Below are 22,057 nucleotides of genomic sequence, written 5' to 3' on the forward strand. Positions count from 1 at the left end.
CATGGCCTCAGCATCGTCAGTACTCCAGCTGGGTCTGCTCCGCATGCGCCCGCTGCAGTTTTGGCTGAAAGCGCGAGTCCCACGCAAAGCGTGGGCACCCGGTTTGCTTCGCCTCAGGGTCAATCAGAAATGCGTTACAGCTCTGAAACCCTGGAAAGCGAACGACTGGTACCAATCAGGTGTAAGCCTGGGGACTTCCTCGAGGGTGAAAGTGGTGTCCACGGACGCGTCCACCTCGGGATGGGGAGCGCTGCTCGAGGGCAGACCGTTCTTCGGCCAGTGGTCAGAACGGGAGAAGCTCCTGCACATAAACTGCCTCGAAATGCTGGCAGTAGACAACGCGCTGACGCGTTTTTGTCCCCAAATAAAAGGTCACCACGTCTTGGTCCGTTCGGACAACATGTCTGTGGTATCCTACATAAATCGCCAGGGCGGCATCAATTCCGAGAAACTGTACAGGCTGGCAGAACGCCTCCTGGTATGGGCTCAGTGCAACCTGCGCTCGCTCAGAGCAGCGCACGTGCCAGGGATCATGAATATAGGACCAGACAGACTGTCCAGGAACAATGTTCCGGCAGGCGAATGGTCCCTACACCCACAGACAGTCCAACTGCTGTGGAAGAAATTCGGCAGAGCGGAAGTGGACCTGTTTGCGTCTCAAGAAAACGCTCACTGTCAAGAATTTTTCTCCAAGAGCAGGAGCGCGCTGTCCCATGTGTGGCCCCGCCGCCCGCTCTATGCTTTTCCCCCCGTCTCTCTCCTGCCTCAGGTGATAGAACGGATCAGGGAAGAAGGATGCTCAGTACTGCTGGTAGCACCGTTCTGGAAAAACCAACCTTGGTTCCCAGCCGTGATGCAGTTAGCAAGTACTGCCCCGTGGCCAGTACCAGTGAGGAGAGATCTCCTCTCACAGGCCCGCGGCTCGATCTGGCATCCTCACCCGGATCTATGGTCCCTTCATGTCTGGGCCATCAACGGGTACATGTTGGACTCCCTAAAGGAGTATTAAACACGATCACCCAGGCTAGAGCTCCGTCTACAAGACGACTCTATTCTTCGAAATGGTCAGTGTTTTCGGGCTGGTGCACAGCCCGTGGTGTGTCACCCACAAATTGTGATGTGACGGAGGTGCTTTCCTTCCTACAAGAGCTGTTGGATGGGGGCAGGGCCCCCTCCACGCTCAAAGTTTATGTGGCGGCTATAGCAGCGTTCTCAGAAACAACGCTTGGTCAGTCAATAGGAAGGAACGATTTAGTCATCCGCTTCCTTAAAGGAGCTAAGAGACTGAATCCTCCCAGACCTCCCTCAGTCCCCGTATGGGACCTTTCTACGGTTCTGGAAGCCATGAAAGGTGCGCCATTTGAGCCTTTACAGTCAATCGATTTGAAACACCTGTCTTTCAAAACGGTGTTTTTGCTGGCTCTCGCTTCGGTGAAGCGCATAGGGGATCTGCACGCGCTCTCTGTGAGCGCGGCGTGCATGGAGTTTGGGCCCAATGACTCAAAAGTTATACTCAAACCTAAGCACGGTTATGTTCCAAAATCCCTCAACACACCGTTTAGGGCGCAGATTATCTCTCTGTCTGCCCTACCGGTCCCTGATGAGGAAAGAGACGCGAGCCTCCTTTGCCCAGTCAGGGCATTACGAGCTTATGTGTCTCGCTCGTCTGTTTTCAGACAGACGGAACAGCTCTTTGTTTCGTTTAGCGGACGTTCTAAGGGACTAGCCGCGTCGAAACAGAGCCTATCCAGATGGATAGTTGATGCTATAGCGCTGGCATACGCCTCCAAGGGCATGCAGTGCCCTTTGGGTGTCAGAGCGCATTCCACAAGAGGCATGGCCTCTTCGTGGGCTTGGTCAAGTGGGATTGCCTTGCAAGATATTTGTATGGCGGCAGGCTGGGCCTCCCCGTCTACATTTATAAGGTTTTATAACCTATTTTCCCGCCCTGCAGGCCAGGCTGCTGTCGGTCTAAACTACCAGTATTATCTGACCTGATGCGTTCAGCTCAGAATGCTGCGTTTACTGAGCACAGCTCAATTTTCGACAGTTTAACCCTCTGGGGACCAAGCTGTTTTTGGGGCCCTTGAGATGTTCTGACATGCTCTGACATTTGTGCTTTTTTCAGTTATTTATAAACATGTTAATGGCAAAGGTGTAAATTCACTCTATATAGCACAAACAGGCCTACCATAATATGCGAGCAACATGTATGTAGATGTTTGTATTTTTAAGAGAATAATGTTTATGCGTGGTTATTTAAAAAAATAAAAATGAAAGTTGCTGAAATAAGACCACAAAACTCATACAAAATATGTGCCCACAAGACTTTTGACTAATGGATGTTGTCCCTTTCAGTTCTAGCTTCAAAATTATGTGAAAATAGTCTTGCTTTATCGTTCACAAAAAAAAAACATTTATTTAAATGGTGTAAAACAGGTTTTGCTTGGAAAGCCAATATGCGAGGGGGAGGAGTAGTTTACACCTTAGTCCCACCCACTCTGCATAATGACTCTGCATAATTAGCCATTCATTCAGGTGTGACACTGACTGAGCCACAATGCAAAGACAAAATATATATTTTGAAGAAGACTTATATTGACCATTTAAGATTTTGCTTACATCTATCTTGTAAATATGTTTTGCTATTTTATTAAAAAGGTTACAATTACAACAATAATTACAATTTCAGCAATATTTCTGCAAAAAAGTACTCTTTCTTTGTAAAAAAAAAAAAAAAAAGATTATAGGCCTACATTTTATCATATGTATTCATTAGTTTGAATATAGCCAACATTGGAACATCTTAGTCTATGACTTTATTTTTGACAAAATAGTATTTTATATATATTCAGAAAAGCTTATTTGATGTGACAGTATATTCTACAGTAAAAACTGTACCCAAATCTAGTCAACAAAATGTTGTCTTTCATACTTCGCCTGACTGTAACGCAGTAACTGTAACTGTAAAAGCAGTTTATTCTTTCACACACAGACGCGCGATTCATATTTAGGCTAAACACTCTTTACAAATAGACGCGCGATTCATATTATAGAAACGCGATTCATCTTTTTGTTTACATAAGCCTACAACGTTATTCCATAACGTTATTCCACATTAACACTTGAGAAAGGATAACTTAGCCTACCTCACTCCTCAGCGGGATCTGCTCCTCATATCAGCACGGAAAATTTTCTCCATAAGGTAGGCTATATTATGCCTCTTTGTTTACAGCTGATGTGGGGGCGTTTCACAGACTGAAATGGTTCTCAGAATTTGCGTTTGAATAGCACGCGCTCTCCGGGGAGTGGTCACATTACTTTTGAATGGCTCCTAATGAGCTCGACTGGAGTCGCTCTCTTTTTATACAGATTACAGAAGCTGATAATATTTGTTTTTTATATAAATTACTTCATTTAAAAGCTGCGATCTCAAGCTTTATGCCCGTGGGTCTGTTTGCCTGTTTGACTGAATTTTCGCGGAGTTATAGATAATTTTCGAACGCGTTTCAAATGGGAGTTTACTGACAGAGAGAAGGCAGAAATAGCATCATGTTAGTTTTTCTTTATTTGTCAAAAAGCAAAACACTTTATTTGTATTGTGAGTATACAGAAAAAAAATAGAAACTGAACAGGATCGATTGATGTATTACACGAAAATGAAAGATCAAAATTAACAGAGCATTTTGTGTTTATTTTTCATTGCTAAAAAAAAAAACGAGCAAAACGCGTGGGCGCGTTTTTGGTCCCCAGAGGGTTAAAGCTGGGCAAACTGTGTAAGACCCACATTTTTTCCCATCAGTTCAGGCCGTACCCCGCCCTGTCTGTATGATGAAATTTGCGTCCCTTCGACGCTACTTTATGTGGAAAAGTGAGGCTGCACCCCTCCTTCTTCCCGGACTCTCTGTGAGTTCACTGAGTGATTGTGCACTATATGTACCCCGGGCTTTCGCCCTTGGGTCTTTGGTGTCAGATCTCAGCATGCACGGCGTTTTACACTGGGTCCCCTAGCGTAAGATATCTTACGCAGTACGAGAGACCTCTCGTAAGAGAACGTACTCGGTTACTAACGTAACCTCGGTTCTCTCTAGAAGAGGGAACGAGTACTGCGTATCTTGCCGTGCATGCACACGCTCTGGTTGCTTCGATGATGAAAAACCAGATAATAGCTGCCTGCGAGCGATATTTATAGGCCTAGACCACGCCCATTTCGGCAGGACGTGACGCAGCGGGCGCGAAGTGCCCTGATTGGGTCTGACGTCACGCCAGGCCTCGCTCGATAGGCTGCTGCAGTTGCCGCAGAGCAGCCAATAGGCGCGCGAGCTGTCTCGCCTATGTCTGCATTGCTGCTGCAACGCGTTTTGCATTATTACAAAATTAAGGATAATTTTTGGCTTCAATATCTCGCGGAAAAGGATTTTCCCCTAGCGTAAGATATCTTACGCAGTACTCGTTCCCTCTTCTAGAGAGAACCGAGGTTACGTTAGTAACCAAGTACGTTTTCTTGCCCCGTATGTGGATTATCTGTGAATTATTATTAAAGTTTGCATTTATACTTCATCATCTGCCTGCATCTTCAGTCTGTCTACACACCGCCGTGACAACATCTAGCCCATTGTTATCACAAATAAATACATATTTCCTGGTAACACTTTACAATAAGGTCTCATTTGTTAACATTAGTTAATGCATTAACTAACATAAACTAACAATGAGCAGTATATTCTTACAGCATTTATATAAAAAAATAATAATGTTAGTAAAAATAAATAAAAATAATCATGTTCATGTTAATTCACAGTGCATTAACTAATGTTAAACAAATACAACATTTTATCTTGATCTGCTAACAAATTAAACCTTGTGTTACCTATTTTCTTGTTGTCACACCTGCCAGCCTGAGTGCCTATGATAGCCACCTGAGGGCACTCCCTCTGTCTTTGTTATCTCATCATGGACTGCATTTCCCAAAACCCATTGTCCGGACTTCCACCTGTGTGTCAATACCCTTGTTAACTGCCTATAAGCCCTGTGTATTCACTCATTCATTGTGAAGTCTTGTAAGTGTCACACAGCATTTCTGAGCGCTCTCTTTGGTTTCCAGTGTAATGGTTCTGACCCAGTTTCCTGGATTTCTCTGTGGATTTTTCACAACATAAATAATGACAGGTGCATAGAATATTGATTTGAGAAGAAGCCAGTTTAAAATTGTACCTGTTTATTACCTCATAATCCATTACAGTGTACATAATAATCATACAGAAAACAAGACGGACACTACAACATACAGAAGTTTCATTTACAGTAAATACTGTCATTAACTGATGGCATCAGCTGCATTTGAATGAAAAGAGAGATAGTGAGTCTATGGTATGATAAGAGAAAAATGAAAGAAGAGCTGGTCTCAAATACCGGGACGAGTGGTCATTATACAGCGTATACTGACGATGGTCACAATCGGGGATTAACAGATCCTGGAATGTCATGGCTGATCAATCAGAATAAAGCATTTCAGAGAGCCATTTAATAAGAGGTATTAAGTCCGATTTCACACGTGGATCGTTTTTGAGCATTTGTTTCGGAACATGATGCGTTTTCTCTCATAGTTTTGTTCATTTAAGATGACAATCAAATTCAGATCTGGATCAAACAATTCGTCAGGTGATCTCAGTCCGACTGAAGACAAATTTTGGAGCGGTTCACATTTGGTGAGATAGCAGTCTGACTCAGCAGATGAAAGAACCAATTTCTTTATGCATGAACTCTACTGTATTACATAGCCTACAACACTGTTTGTTTGGCTAGCAGAACGAATCAGATAAACTGGAGCAAAGATGAGGTAAAATATGCACTAGGACTTCATTGCAAATCAATCAATGTGCACCTATTTATCCGAAAACACCATCTAATTGCTCTTCGACTAAATAGGTGCATTGAAACATTGCTTAATTTATGTCCAGACTCATAAATACATAAGTCATGACTTTTAGAAAAAGGAACAGAGGGTAGTTCATAGTTGTCCCACTATGAGAGAAACCCCCGAACATAAACAGAGCACTTATGACCAATGAGAGAGCCATGAACTCACATGTGACTTGCATTAACAAATTTTAGTCCAAGGGTGTCCAAACTGGCATTATTTGTGGGGAAAGCCATTTGTAGTGTTGTCCGAAACCTTAGTGGACGTTATTGAGTGCACTCATTCAATCCCACGTTGTACCACAATAACAGATGTACAGCTGATGTACTTTCAACGGCTGTCCGAATTCGCTCACTCTTTTTCATTCACTCCTTCAAGTGAACTGTATTAGTGGACTAAAGTAGGGAATAGTAATGGAGGTATTAGGGGGGAATTTCTGATTCAGCCCTGGAATGTTTAGCTCCAACCCTATTTAAACACACCTGAACCAGCTAGGAATTCTAGAAAGTTCCAGGCAGGTGTGTTGAGGCAAGTTGGAGCTAAACTCTGCAGGACAGTTGGTCTCCAGGACCGAGCTTGGACACCCCTGTTTTAGTCCATTTATGCATGTTGCCTTGTTTAAAAAAAAAAAAAAAAAAAAAAAAAAAAAAAAAACTTTAACCCTTTTAATCCATGCTTAAAAAAAATATATATATCATAATAAAAAAACTAAATTATGAAAATATTTTGGTAAAAGGTTCCATCTGTTAACATTAGTTAACTATATTAGGTGATATGAACTAACAATGAAAAACACTTGGTAATCTTCATTTGGTAATCTTAGTTAATGTTAATTTGAACATTTACTAATACATTAATATGAACAGATATTACATTTTATTTTACAATGAACATGAGCTAACATGAACTGACAATGAACAGTTGAATTTTTAACAGTTGAATTTCTAACATTAACGTTAACTAATGACACCTTTTTGTAAAGTGTTTCCATTTGTTTCTCTCTTTCTTTGAGGTAGAATCTTCTGTCCCAATGTGCCTGGCTGCATGCCATTTTCATTGTAACAACAACCCCTACAAGGCATTCATCTGAAACTCAATTGTTCCACTATAAAAATAGATTTTACATTCAATGTCCAGCCTGGCTAGATAGCAGACGAAATCTAGTAATGGATCAAATGACCTCTGGCTACAGTTACTCTAGCACTAACACAACACCAAATAAGGAAGTGCCATATTTGATCAAAGTAACAGGACAAGATGTAGAGTTCTCTCCTGGTGTTCCGGTCTAAAAGCTCGGCCATGATTTATGAATGAATTACATAATGTAAATTGTGAAATAAGCAAAGGCATTTATTTTCACTTGTTACTCCTGCTGTTCATCTGAGCCCTTTGTCTTCAGATACATGTCAGGCACTCTAAAGAGTATAATGGTGTACCATAAGAAAATGCCTTGAGCTTTTTTATGTTTGCCATATGACATAGATGTTCCTCCATTAGCATTTTTTGCAATGCATCTTGCAATATGCAATATGTAAATGTTACCAACTTTAATTGTGTGCTTGATACTACTTATAAGGAGAAGAAGAAGAAAATGAATCATACATTCCTTAGGATATCAAACCATTTTCTGATCTACAAAAAGCTTATTTTAAAACAAAAAGAAAATGCAGATATTTACTGTTTTTATTCTTGTCATTATGTTAAGATTCCACATGTACAGCTCAATGTGCATGACAAACCCATCTGGGCTTGATTTGAACTTACTTTTACAGTTTAAAACATATAATAAGTCTTTGCTTTATGGGGAGGGTCTGCTAAGCCCCACTGTCTGGACATTGATATTAATATTTTTAATGCCCAATATTTTAAAAAGCTCTTGACAGTACTGACTTTTTCCCTTTGATATATTTTCATATTTTTGACATTATAAACTTGAGTGAAGGCTATTTTTCTCTCAGTGTCAGTGCGTCAGAAGCCTTGGTTCAGCCTAGTGAGGTCCGTGCCCTGAGGTATTGCTATTTTCTAGGACACAATCTGTGTCAACGTGTTATGGCCACGCCTGGCTGAGCTGACAAAGGTACAGCTACAAGACACATGCATATTAGTTGGCGTCTGACTGATATTACTTACCCATAACAATATGACGGGACAAAAATCCCAGGCCTCATTACAAAGCATTATTTTCTACATGCTCTTTCATTTCCAACTGAAGTCTCCAATGAGACAGTGTATTATAAAATATGAAATAAACAAACACCTTGATATTTGTTTCTTCAATTTCACTATTGTTGTGATCATTGTTTTCCTTCAGTTCTCACTTTGAATAGTGTTAAAGGAATAGTTAAAAATGAAATATCTGTCATTTACTCACTCTCATGTCATTTCAAACCCATGAAACTTTCATTCACCTTTAAAATACAAATTAAGATATTTTTAATTACACCTGATAGATTTATGTTCCTTTCTTTAAAAGTCCTTTCACCCAAAACTATGCTTATAAAAATTGATTAAAATACATTGTAAAAATAATCCATATGATTCCATATGAAGTAGTTTAATCTAAGTCTTCTAAAAAGACAAGATTGATTCATTATTAGATTTAATTTAGGCTTTTATTTGCATAAAACATTGATCAATGCACATGCATAAAGCACATCTCATATGGAAGCGCAATCATGCTTGTGTAACACATAAGAAACAAACCTCACTTGTTTCTCGCACGTCAAGTAAAAATTTTGGCCAATTTTAAAAAAAAATTGTTTTTATATATATATATATTAATTGCTGTTTCTTTCTTTCTATTTATTTTTTATTTTCAGATTTGTTTCAGAAAGCCATTATCCAGAGTGGGACTGCTCTATCAAGCTGGGCCGTCAACTACCAGCCAGCCAAATACACCCGCATACTAGCTGAGAAGGTGGGCTGCAACATGTTAGATACTATAGATCTGGTGGAATGTCTACAGAACAAAAACTACAAGGAGCTGATCGAACAGTACATAACACAGGCCAAGTACCACATTGCTTTTGGTCCAGTCATCGATGGTGATGTCATCCCCGATGACCCCCAAATTCTGATGGAGCAGGGAGAGTTCCTCAACTATGACATCATGCTTGGCGTCAACCAGGGTGAGGGTTTTAAATTTGTGGATGGCATCGTGGACAGTGAGGATGGTGTCTCTGCAAACGATTTTGACTTTGCTGTGTCTGATTTTGTGGACCACCTCTATGGTTATCCCGAGGGCAAGGATACGCTCCGAGAAACCATCAAGTTCATGTATACCGACTGGGCTGACAAGGAGAATCCGGAGACCAGACGAAAGACTCTGGTTGCACTCTTCACCGATCACCAATGGGTGGCACCAGCGGTAGCTACGGCAGACCTTCATGCTCAGTACGGATCTCCAACGTACTTTTATGCATTCTACCACCATTGTCAGAGTGAAATGAAACCTAGCTGGTCTGATTCAGCACATGGAGACGAGGTGCCTTATGTGTTTGGAATTCCCATGATTGGCCCCACTGATCTTTTTAACTGCAATTTTTCCAAAAACGATGTCATGCTTTCAGCGGTGGTAATGACTTACTGGACGAATTTCGCTAAAACGGGGTAAGTTAAAGTCTTTTTTTTTTTCTGTTCTGTTAATTAAACATATACCTGTACACTGCATAACTGAACTAAGACTCCAATCAAAAGTGTCAGAAGTGTCCAATCAAATACAAAAGTGTATTTGTAACCTTTTTCATATGTTATTAAGGTCAGTAACATTATACACTTTTTTTTTCTTCATAAGAAGAAAAATATGAACTCATACATATATTGAAAATGTTTTTTTGTTAGTTTTTTTTTGCTGCTTTTCCTTAGCATTATAACTCTGTTTAGATGTCCATTAAGATCTCTTAAGATTCTTACTGTAAATAATTGTTGTTGTTAATTGCCACAGATCACAATCTTCAGAGGCCTTTGCGGTCTCCTCGCATATCCCAATTTAAAGACTCAACATTGTCACTCATATCATATTTTTTATGCTATCAGACCAGCTCTTAAGTAGCCATGAGTTATGGGGTTCTTTATCTGCTTTCGTTCCCTACAGCATCACTGTACTCAGTGCAAGCCCAATTCATCCCAAACCTCCTCCAGATATAAGTGACTGGGGCCTACTCACACTTTCAGGGCTCCATTCACAGTTTATAGGCAGAACAGCCTCTGCTGTTTGGCACCACTCCAGCTGATACCTGTGTGTCAGGAGATAGATTGGCAGGCTCATCAGTACCTCACGTCAGGCTGCTCTCCCTTCGCTGGCTAAGTGTTTCTCTCAGCGCGAGTACTTTAAAACAGAGGAGGAAAAACGAAAGCAATTTCAGCAGCACTTGGAGAATGCTCGCTTTGCAAGAGAGTCACTCCAGACTCTGGTAAACACTCCAGTGTTGATGATATCAGCCTCTCTGAGTGTTTCCAAAAAAACAGGGTGAATAAATACCGTGGAGGAAAATGTGCAGAACGTAATGTCTCATTTGTAAGCCTTCCTTTGTTGCAATGACTGTCAAGCTCTGATGCTCAGACTGGAGAGAGCAACATGGGTCATTAATGAGGAACATTAACATGCACTGGTACTCAGGATGTCAAGTGGACACATCTTTTTGCAATGGTGGCTTTGTGGATTTGATGTGTCATATATATTGTACACATACATTTTATTACACCAACAACAGTCTTTTTTTTCTGAGGAACACAAAATAAAATATTTGGAAAAAAGTTCACTTAACTGTTTTTGTCCACAAAAATAAATAAAAATAAAAATAATAATAATAATAATAATAATAATTTGGTATAGGCCTACTTCTTTATTCTGTAGAACGTCTCGGTTACCAATGTAACCCTCGTTCCCTGAAGGAGGGAACGGAGACTTAGTCGATCGTATACCGACTGTATGGGATAACGCCTAGTGAGCCCGATCACTCTGATTACTCTTAAAATCAAGCCAACAAGCTTTGGCAGGTGCGTAATCAACGCCCCACCTTACCCTGCGGGTATAAACACGGAAGTGGATGCACCTACCAGTTGTTTTTCGACCAGCCACATAACCAGCCAGTGACGGCAGAGGTGACTCTGCCGAAGGAAGATACGAGCTTACCGTAGGAAGCATGCCGTAGAGAAATACACATACGGGATCACAACGTATGGGCCCCACCTAACACAAGTTTCACAAGCATACAAGTGATAGGACTAGTATCAGACGCTCCGCCACATCTACTACCGACAGGGGGCTCGGAGGAACTCAATAGGGTTCCGTCAGGAGGGGAATGGCGTAGCAAGCCGACACTAAACTCAGGCTAAGTGAGGCTGACTTCAATGAAGGAGCCTACAAAGCCGTGAGTTCAGTACACATTAGTGTAATGTCGCCCGACCCCTAACACAATATCTGTTCAGCGAGGCACCCATGTCGACGCTTAGGAAAGAGCACACACTCCAGATGGAGAGACTCTTAACCCAAGTGGTCACGGTGCACCTTGGACTTCCACCAAGATGATGGCCACACATTCCCACGTGGGCCAACCATCGCACAGGGAACCACCCTCCTTTCTGCTGGTCCCCAAACAGACAAGTAGTTAGTCCGGTACCGAGACTTTGCATTCTGTTCAACCACCGCAGTGCGAGAGAAGCAGAGAAAAGTCAGGGCTGGGTCTGCCTCCTTCGAGGCAGCGCTCGCAGGCTCACTATCTATTCCCATTACAGGAGAGATAGGAGCATTGGCACATATCCAGGCCAGGGTCCCCAGCAGGAGTAGCCCTGGCCCGAATCCAGGCACACAGTTCCCACCTTCTGAGGAGTAAAACACAATAGGAGAACTGTTACTTAAAACAGGTTTTTAACTCGCTACCTGACTACTCAGGGGACCGCTCTGAGTGCATGGCACTGGAGAAGTCTCAGAGAAGGTAAGAGCTATGCAAGAAGGATGACCCCTTGCATTGCTCAGGAACCAGACGATCAAATTGTACCCCCCTCAGAAGCCACACGTGACGTGCCCATGAGAACATCGTCACCCAGAAAGGTGGAGCAGAAGCCGCACTCCACAATTCTAGTGCAGGAGGGAAGTGACAAAATGACCGAACATCTCAGGGGTTCTTATTTCTAAGAACGCCAATGAACCGGTTCTACTTCGGATCACAAGCAGGCCTCCAGTATGGAGGGGGCTCGAGCAGAAGTATTAGTATCCATAGTTCTTTCAGAGGTAGATACTGAACCACCACAACCAAGCTGCCGTTTAGGGCTCAGTGCGGGTGCCATTGATGCCCATCTCTGAGTGACTCAGAGGAAGTCAGAAGGCTCTCGAGGAATAAGTCTAGTTGGGCCGGAACAGGGCAACTGAAGACTGTTTCATTCTGACATAGCACGCTGACGTGCAAGAAAGCTCACCGGGGACAACGCCCTTAGTGTGAACCCTGGCGTCAGTTCGTTCCGATACAACCACTATCCCCAGTGAGTAGCGAAAAGATAGGGGAATACCCAAAGCAGCACGGATGACCCAGTGCAGCCCAGAGAATCCTCCCTACTGACACCTAGGGGGATGGGGTTTCCACTCTCTTATGACGTTTGCTATCATGAGGCCCTGAGGTGGCATGATTGAGCAGGCCAGAGTTCTACTGTGGAGAAGCGTACCCAGCTTCAGCCCCATCGGAGGTAGTGGCAGGCGAGTTTGGACCAGCGAGGAAGCCCTTGAATTATCCTCGCTGAAACTCTAGGCGAAAAGACACCAATGTAGTCTGACACGTCCAACTTAACTGACTTAACATTATACATGGCCCCTGCGCTCATGTCCCCAGATCTGGTCTAGAGTCACTGACTCGAAAACCAAGACCTGTACACGGCTAAGGGTTTGGTAACACACCACGTGAGTGTGCTACTCTGCCACGGCCACTAGCGAATCTGGTCATAAAGTCAATGTTGAAGCAGTCAACACATGGAGGAAACCATCCAGGATGGCTGCGTCTCACACATGCCCCGGGAGCCTCTGAAATTAATCAGTAGGACCCTTTCTCACCCCAACACTGACCGGACATGTCCCCTGAGGAACATGTAAACCAAGTTCACCTCCAGACTAAGAAAAGTTCCTCTCTGTTTAGGAAAGGAACCCCTCTCAGTTGACCTGCGAACCCCACTGACTATGCAGCACTCGTAGGGTAAGGACCCGTACCGAGACCTTCATCTCAGACGCCAGGCACGGGATGACCCATGTCTCGCGGAAGAGTGGAGCCCAAAGTACTGATTCAGCAGGTCCTTCGTTGCAACCACTGAAGGACCACAGTTTTACCTGCTGTGTGAAAACTGAACGGGGGCATTTTATCTTCCAAAAAAGGCCCGAACAGTAAACACAGATCCCAATGAACTCACTGTAACCTAAGTATTACAGAAACGGATCCCATAGAGACCTGTTTCCATATCGGCTGGAGAAATGGCCTCACCGCAACCCTCACCAGTGGGAAGCGATGACCACGCTCGTCATGGTACTACCTGCACACATAGTGACACAGGCATCACCGGACCGAACGGGTGCCAGACGAACTGAATTGCCTCAGCCGAGTCAAAAATACACGAACCAATCGAGACGATCAGGAACACTTTTCAGCGCTACAACTGACCACCCCAAAAGGCTCAGTGTACCAGAACTACTCAGAATGAGGCAATGGTTCGGAGGCAGAGACCTAGCTTCAGAGAGCCCGTAGGCGTCCAAAGACCAGGCCTGCCTCCTTAGTTAGCAGCAGAGTGCGTGAGAAGGCATGAGCGGGTCCTCGAAAGCATTACTGCTAACTAATGAAGCTGAGTCTCTAGCATAAGGAAAAAAGCTGAAAAAGCCAGGAACACCTCACGGCGCTACACCGGTGAATCAACAGAATTCCAGATACCATCAACCACTATTTCAGTAAACAGGGACTCTACTCGGAAGGCCCGTAGGCGGCCCGAGACTGAATCATGTGTACATGTAAGTGCACTTACCCGTTTCCCTCGTTTCAGAGGATCTCAAAATTGTGCGAGACGCCCAACCGATACCGAATCGCCATAATGAGGGCTGGTGATACAGACGTGGCTGTTGGTGTCAGGCTCCTGGGTTGAACACCTACAGCTCACCTCTGCTAATGCTCAGGGATAAAGAAATTTGCTCTTTCTTTGAAAATCTATGTACAGACATACACAAACAAAGACTCCCCCCGGTCCTCCACCGAGGGGAGGGAGTGAACCGGTACCATCTCCAAGAACAAAATCCCATCCCTGGGTGGCCCACCTCACTAGCGCTTGCGCTTGTGCTTACCACCTGGCTTGGCAGCACCTGAGGTGGGCGGGGCACTACGCCTGCGTCTGGATCCACCTTGAGCCCCGGGTGAAGGCTGCCGCACATGCTCAGTGGGAGAAGAGGCGGACACAGGGGGACGCCCTCGGCGACGGGCAGGCGGAGGATCTACCCCCGACGGCCGGGTGGAGGCAGCAGCAGGCCGCCGGGGAAGGATGTGCCGGATGGCCTCCGTCTGCTTCTGTACAGTGGAAAACTGTTGGGCGAAGTTCTCCACCGCGTCGCCGAATAACCCAACCTGGGAAATGGGGGGGTCCAGGAACCGAACCTTGTCCGCTTCCCTCATTTCCGCCAGGTTGAGCTAGAGATGGCGCTCCTGGACCACCAAGGTGGACATCGCCAGACCGATCGCGCAAGCTGCAACCTTTGTACCCCGGAGGGCCAAATCGGTTGCAGTGCGGAGCTCATCCATTAGCTCACGATCTGCACTACTCTCGTGCATGTCCATGAGTGCCTGGGCCTGGTGGACCTGAAGCAACGCCATGGCATGCGGCGAAGATGCGGCCTGCCCACAGGCCTTGTAAACTCTGCCCGCCAAAGCAGACAAGAACTTACAGGCCTTAGAGGGGAGACGAGGGTCTCCCTTCCAGGAGGTAGCGGTCGCTGGACACAGTTGCATCGCAACAGACCGCTCCACTGGGGGGATCGCCTTGTAACCCTTATCCGCACCTCCATCGAGGGTAGTGAGGGAGGAGGAGCTACCAAGCCTGTTTCTGGCAGAGAAAGGTGCCTTCCACGACCGAGTGAGCTCCTCATGCACTTCAGGAAAGAAAGGTACCGGAGCGGTGGGCTGAGAACCAGACCGGCCCGCTCCAAGAAACCAATCATCCAACCGAGACGGTTCGGGACGCGGTGGTGTATTCCACACGAGCCCGACCGCCTCGGCAGCCTTCTTGAGCATAGCCGTCATCTCAGGATCCAACATCGGCGTTGCCACCCTCCCGGAGGAGGGCAACGGCACTGAGTCTTCCTCCGTCAAATCAAGCTCCCCCTCTGATGCTGCGATGGACATCCCATCGTCCGGAGTCGCCCCAAAAGAAATGTCCGGTCGGTCCATCACAGAGGGACCGGCGCATTCCTGCTGAGCTTCCCCCGGCTGCGATGCCTGAGAAACGGGAGGGATCCACGGGGCCACGCCGGGCGGATTACCCCTCACTGTAACTCTCAGATCACCCGTACCCTGCGGCATTCCAGGTTTCCCCTGGGAGGTTAACCCAGGGGGCGCTCTAGAACGGGGCAAAGGCACGGGGACTACACTTCCGCGTTTAACGGAAGCGAGTCTCGATCTTAGCACCGAGATGATCATATCCCCGCAATGAGGACATGAATCATCCACAAGAGCCGTTTCAGCGTGCTGAAAGCCCAGGCACGTGACGCAGCTCTCGTGGCCGTTAGAGGACGACAGAGACTGACCACACCCAGAAACGCACGGATGAAATGGCATCTTGAAAAAGACACACAAATCACAACCGTGTTTGCTCTTTTAGAAATGGGACCCGTCACCAGTGCCGGAGCACACAGGGGAGCAACCGCGGCAACACCCGAAAATGAAGCACTCACTACTTCCGCCCTCAACCGCGTCAACAAAACACTCTTACTAAGAATAAAATGCTGTGGAAACAGCTGAAGAGAGCTTCCGTAGCTCGGAATAAAAAATATTTTTTTTAAACAACGTGAGGGTACATTCTAATGACAGAATTTAAATTTTGGGATGAACCTTTCCTCGAAAGAAGGAAAAAACTAAAATGTTAGTTGAAAGAAACCCAATTTAGGTTGTTTTGCATCCCATGGCTCAATCAAACATGAGCAAACCCAACCAAGGGCTATTTTCACCTAGCATCTTGGGTTTAGCATGTTGACACATTTAGCTGACTGACATCTCATCCCTGTTTATTGCGTTGCGTAAAATACTTACTGCACAGTAAAGACTTTATAGATTAAATAAAATGTATACCAAAAAATGTAAAACCAATTTTGCGGCACACAGAACTGCTCTCTCCTGAAGATGATACAAAAAGATCTGTAACTCAACAGCTGTGTTCTAGTAACTCCGCCGCTGGCTTGTTATGTCGGAGGGTGGGGGAGGAGTGTATTGTTCCAACTGTCAGTGAGATTGACCCAGCCACTTACCCAACGGCTGGGTAACACAAAACATTCCCAACAATGGAAAAAAAAATAATAACCCAAAGACTTGCCCTCAACCAAGCATTTGGGTTGAAATAATAGCCCATCATTGACAGTGAAACCTCAGAAGAGGTCTGTCTCTCGCTGGAGGCAGAATACCTCCACTGAGTGTTTAAGAGGTGTAATACGATATAAGAGGTGATGTAAATGACTCTTTATTTGCCACTTCCAGCCTGAATGCTTGTGCAATTCAGTTGTTTTTGTTACTGGTTAACACAGCAGTTAGCTTTACAAGCAATGAAATATTGTCAATATTGTGCATTACATTACAAATTATGATAATGGCCCTACACAGATATTAGTTCCAAGAAGCATAAAATAAAATGTGGAAAAATGACTATTCCCAGTTATATTTTGCACACACCATTAAGTGGATCTTTAAGTAAATATTTATGCATCGTGGAATCACGCCGTTTGCCAAATTCTGGCTGGGAGAGTCAAATCTGTTAATGAAAGTGAAAATCAATATGGATATCAGGCATTACAAGTATACTCACTGGAAATGAAGCATAACATTCCCTGATGCTGTCTAAGGATACAGTGGATTTATCAATGGAAATGTTCTTTGTATTCAAAAGGAAGTACCATATTGGCTAGAAAGTGAACAATTTGAATATAAGCCTGTGAAGACTGTATACTGCAGGCAATAATTAATGAGCACTGTTTTATTGAATATCAGCTTGGCTGTGATGCACGAGGCCAGCACTATGTAAAAGTTTTTGATGTCGCCAAGCAACACAGACTGACAGCTTGTTTGGAATGCTGCGATACAAACAATGAAGCATCACAGTAATGTACTAAATATCAGAACTGTTGGTTGACCACATATCCATTCAGAACCGTTTTAAGCAGTTCCAACATAAAAAAAAAATATGTGGAATGTGTCCGATTTAAAGCTCTATGATCATAAATTATCATAGTCATATGAGTTCATTTCACTCAAGTATTACTCATTGCACTTAATAGAAAAGTTATGTGAACATAATCATTAATTATATTAAGAATTAAACTGAATTAACTAACAGACAACTAGTCGTCAAGTCGAGTCTGTTCACACTGCACTGTTTTTTTGAGAATTCGGTTGTGAGTCCTGAAAATTTACGGGTGTTACACTCCTGTAAATAACTGAATTGTGTATGAACGTAACTGTATTCACCCAGAGTGGCACTGTTCTCTATGGGACACCACATTGCTCTGTCAGACGTGCGTTCCACCTCGCTGCCCGGCCTGCCATGGTTGGATTAACCATATGGGCATTTGGGCATGTGTTCAGGGGCACCATGTCCAGGGTATGACCACATTCGGGAGGGCATAAATGGCCACATATGGGGTTGTATAGTTTCTAAAATCCCCTGCCTGTGCTACATGTTTCTTGCTAATTTTGTATTTATTATTTCCTTTGTCTCCACATTCATATTGAAGCAAATGACAGTATAAAGGTAAATTTCCCCTCATAAGTAAGTTCATGCATTCAAAACCATGTTTCTCAATACCTTTAAAACCACTGCAAAGTCAAGTTATTTTTCTTTCTGTCATACCAAATTGTTGTTAAAATATTTGTGCTCTGCAAAGCTATGTAAAAAGCCAGATGACAAAAGATGACTACTGAGGCCAATTTTATAAACAAACAAATTTTGAGCAAAATCTGTGGATAAGTGAAGCTATTGCTTCAGAAACAATCCTTGACAGTGCTAATGCACTCAGAGAGAAACGCCGGCTCGTTTTTTACCACCTCATCTCCATATTTAGAAACCTTTTATGCCCGGCTAGGTTGTCTGCTACTCCCAGACTGAATAATGTGTAGGAGTGGTAAATTGGCTTTCCGGGTAAAACCTTTTTCACTAGGTATGTTATTTTTTGTAGCTGGGAAAGCTATACCAGTAATGTCTGTTCAAATACAGACCAATGCTGTATTTTTTTGTTCAAGTGTGTCAGTTATGAAATTGTACTGAGCAGAATTCAGTTTGTTATGAAACTGAATGAACATACTGATGGAGAGTTCAGAATTCAGTTTGTTATGAAACTGAATGAACATACTGATGGAGAGGCATCATAACCTAGAACACGTCAATGTCATGAAACATTTTAATATGATCATATGTATGAATCTCTGTGTTATCTCTTAGGTTCAGCTATTAATATGGAATGTATGTGCTCATAAACACATTTGGCCAGATGAGATGTCCTTTTTGGCTTGCTTAGTTGGGGTTTAAAAGATACTTAATATTAAGCAATATTATTTATTCACTTAGACTACACTGGCACTATTGAATTAGAATAAAACTCAAATCTAATTGAGCTGGATGATGACACCACTGTTTTCTGTAGATCTAGCTGCCTTATAGACATTTATTGACACATTTTGCAACATTGACACTGTTATTGAACTGACTTGAGCTAAATAACAACACTATTGTCTTCTGTTGAGCTGCTTTACAGTGGAATTTGTCTCATATATGTGACCCTGGATCACAAAACCAGTCTTATGTTGCACGGGTATATTTGTGGCAAAAGCCAACAAAACATTGTATGGGTCAAAATTATAGAGTTTTCTTTTATGGCAAAACTCATTAGGATATTAAGTAAAGATCATGTTCCATGAAGATATTTTGTAAATTTCCCACCTTAAATATATAAAACATTTATTTTTGTGAATGGATGCAGCACTATCGCCAATAGAAATGGACAACTTTAAATGCGATTTTCTCAATATTTCGATTTTTCTGTGCCCTCAGAATAGTTGTATCCCGGCCAAATATTGTCCTATCATAACAAACCATACATCAATGGAAAGATTATGTATTCAGCTTTCAGATGATGTATAAATCTCAATTAAAAAAAAATTACCCATAAGACTGGTTTTGTGGTCCAGGGTCACATATGATGAAGTTTGCATTTGATGGTTATGTTCCTGTTTATTACTGTGAAGCTGCTTTGAAACAATAAATTAGCACCATATAAATAAAGGCGATTTAAATTACTCTATAACACTGCAATGTTAAAGCACACACTGCATTTAAAATGCTTTTTGCTTCTAAATTGTCAGGCAAATACTAATGTTTTCTTTTTAATTCTCGTTTTAGGGATCCAAATCAACCAGTTCCACAGGACACTAAATTCATCCACACAAAGCCTAACCGTTTCGAGGAAGTGGCCTGGTCTAAATACAACCCCAAAGACCAGCTCTACTTACACATTGGGCTGAAGCCAAGGGTGAGAGATCACTATCGCGCAACTAAGGTTGCTTTCTGGTTAGAGCTGGTACCTCATCTTCATAACATCAATGAACTTTTTCAATATGTCTCGACCACGACTAAGATACCTCCTCAGGATACTACACCATTCCCATACACTAAGAGACTAGGTAAAACATGGCCATCCACCACTCGTCATCCTGGTGTTCCTCCCGCCAACACCAAACAAACTACAGACCAGCGTAAAGGCAATGATCTGGGTGACGACTCAGCTGTGGTTATCGAGACAAAGCGAGATTACTCTACTGAGCTCAGTGTGACCATCGCGGTGGGTGCATCTCTCCTCTTCCTCAACATTCTGGCCTTTGCAGCACTTTACTACAAGAAGGATAAGCGTCGTCACGAATCCAACCGACGAGGGCCCAGCCCGCAGAGGAACTCTGCTCCGGCTAATGTGGTGGCTAACACTAATGACATAGCACATTTGCAGAGCGAGGAGCTGATGTCACTTCAGATGAAACAGCAGCAGATGGAACATGAGCACCATCATGAGTGTGATTCACTACAGGCCCATGATACTCTTCGCCTCACGTGCCCGGCTGATTATACGCTTACTCTGCGACGTTCGCCCGATGACATCCCGCTCATGACGCCAAGTACCATAACAATGATTCCTAACTCTCTGGCCGGAATGCAGCCCCTGCACAATTTCAACACTTTTGGAGGTAGTCAGAACAGTACCAACCTACCCCATGGGCACTCCACCACCAGGGTATAGCTTCTGAAAGATCCTTTTCAGTACTAATGGACACGGTCTGCTAAGGCATTGGTGGTTAAGGACCTTTGTTTGTCATGGCAAACTGTGCTGACTTTGTTCCACTTTGAGACTTATCATGGTGGATGAGATGTTATTTTCCTATGAAGCCTTCTTGCAGAATATATCAAAGTCAAAAATGACCTACTTGCGAAAAAAAATGAATGTTACTAAAGTAATACTTTATTTGGAGCCAAGCTTGTTAAAGGCAGGGGACTTTACACCAAAAGACAAGAACTCTTTCTGAAGGACTTTTTTTGCTTGCATAGACAATATACACACAAACGACAGAGGTTAAAGGATCTAACAAAGCTTTGTATGTGCCATAACATGTGTCATATACCAAGAGCAACAATGAGAGCAATGTTATTATGCGAGAATTATATTTCAGACAAACACATTAATATTATTTTCTGAGAGTGTCACATACCGAACATGTGGACTGATCTCAAAAATCCCAGCCTGAAATGTAATAATGACAAAATTTGTAAAAGTGACAACATGTAAATACTTGTGAGTCAAATACAAATATTAAAATAATTACAAAAGCTTTTATTGTTGTTTAGTTCAAAATATGACTATTAATGAGCTTACGCTTTCGTTAAGGTGCGTGTAAATAAATCAGTCATTATCTTTTCTTTTTCTTTTTGAAATCATGTCTGTGCTAAACAGCCTTTACACCTGAAAAATAAATAAAAGAGAGGACAGCATTCTTATTCCAAAGCCTCTAAATATCCATTTCAGTCATTTGAGTATTCCTTTGTCCCGATGTTTGACGAATATTGCATGTTTGACTGCTACTTTACATTTGATAACCCCATACCGTGACCCCATACAGATGTTAAAAATGAAAGACTGCATCTAATTACATTACAGAGCTGGGTGAATTTGCCTATTTAAGCTGTTCAGAGACTGGTTGTAATGTTTTTTAATTTTTTTTTATTTGGGAGTTTGATGAAGGAGGGTGGATGTACATCGAGCAACTTCTACCCACATCCCACATGCATTTGTTTTACTGCATAAATCTCTTTTTATTATTATTATTATTATTATTCTGTATCATCACTGCCTGAGCTTCTGATGTGACCAGCATTGTATAATTAAAAATATCTATAAATAAATAACACAGGCAGTGGATTTGGGTATCTATATTAGTTGGATATGTTTGTAAAGAAGTATGTGTTAGATATTTCTATTCGTAAAATGCTAGCAATATGTAAAGTATTGTGCCAGGCTTGTGAAATTTTGGGTTAAAACACAAGTGAATGAGTGTACATAAAAATAATTATGATTACTATAAATAAATAAAAAAAATAAAAAAAATAACCCTGATATTTTTCAGTTCTGCATCCTATAACAAAGATGTTGAAAGCGCAGGAAAGAATTTTAAAATAAATGAATAAATTAGTTCATAAAGTTACATTTGTATATTATATCAGTTCATGATACATGTTAACCCTTGGTTCTTGAACTGTCAGTACAAGGGTCAAATGTAGGATTCTAAATAATAGTTTGTCTTATATTGTTTGCAGTTTTTGCCTTAAGTGATAGATATTTCTGGCTGGCCACCTGTATAAAAATTTTCTGCCGCATTTTTA

At 42.8% G+C, this 22,057-nt stretch overlaps 1 protein-coding gene across 2 annotated transcripts in view; it reads left to right on the forward strand.

Moving 5' to 3' along the window:
- nlgn4xa (neuroligin 4 X-linked a) overlaps nucleotides 1-21,007 on the forward strand; it is a 139,010-nt gene extending 118,003 nt beyond the window's left edge. For both annotated transcript variants that reach the window (XM_082164018.1, XM_082164017.1), the window contains 2 exons: nucleotides 8,740-9,529; nucleotides 19,535-21,007. In XM_082164018.1, coding sequence (XP_082020144.1) covers nucleotides 8,740-9,529; nucleotides 19,535-20,423 — 1,679 coding nt within the window. In that variant the 3' untranslated portion in view covers nucleotides 20,424-21,007. The remainder of the gene's footprint in view (nucleotides 1-8,739; nucleotides 9,530-19,534) is intronic.
- The last annotated feature ends 1,050 nt before the right edge of the window (nucleotides 21,008-22,057 follow it).

This window comes from Leuciscus leuciscus (assembly GCF_965113295.1).
Source record: "Leuciscus leuciscus genome assembly, chromosome: 3".
NCBI lineage: Eukaryota > Metazoa > Chordata > Actinopteri > Cypriniformes > Leuciscidae > Leuciscus > Leuciscus leuciscus.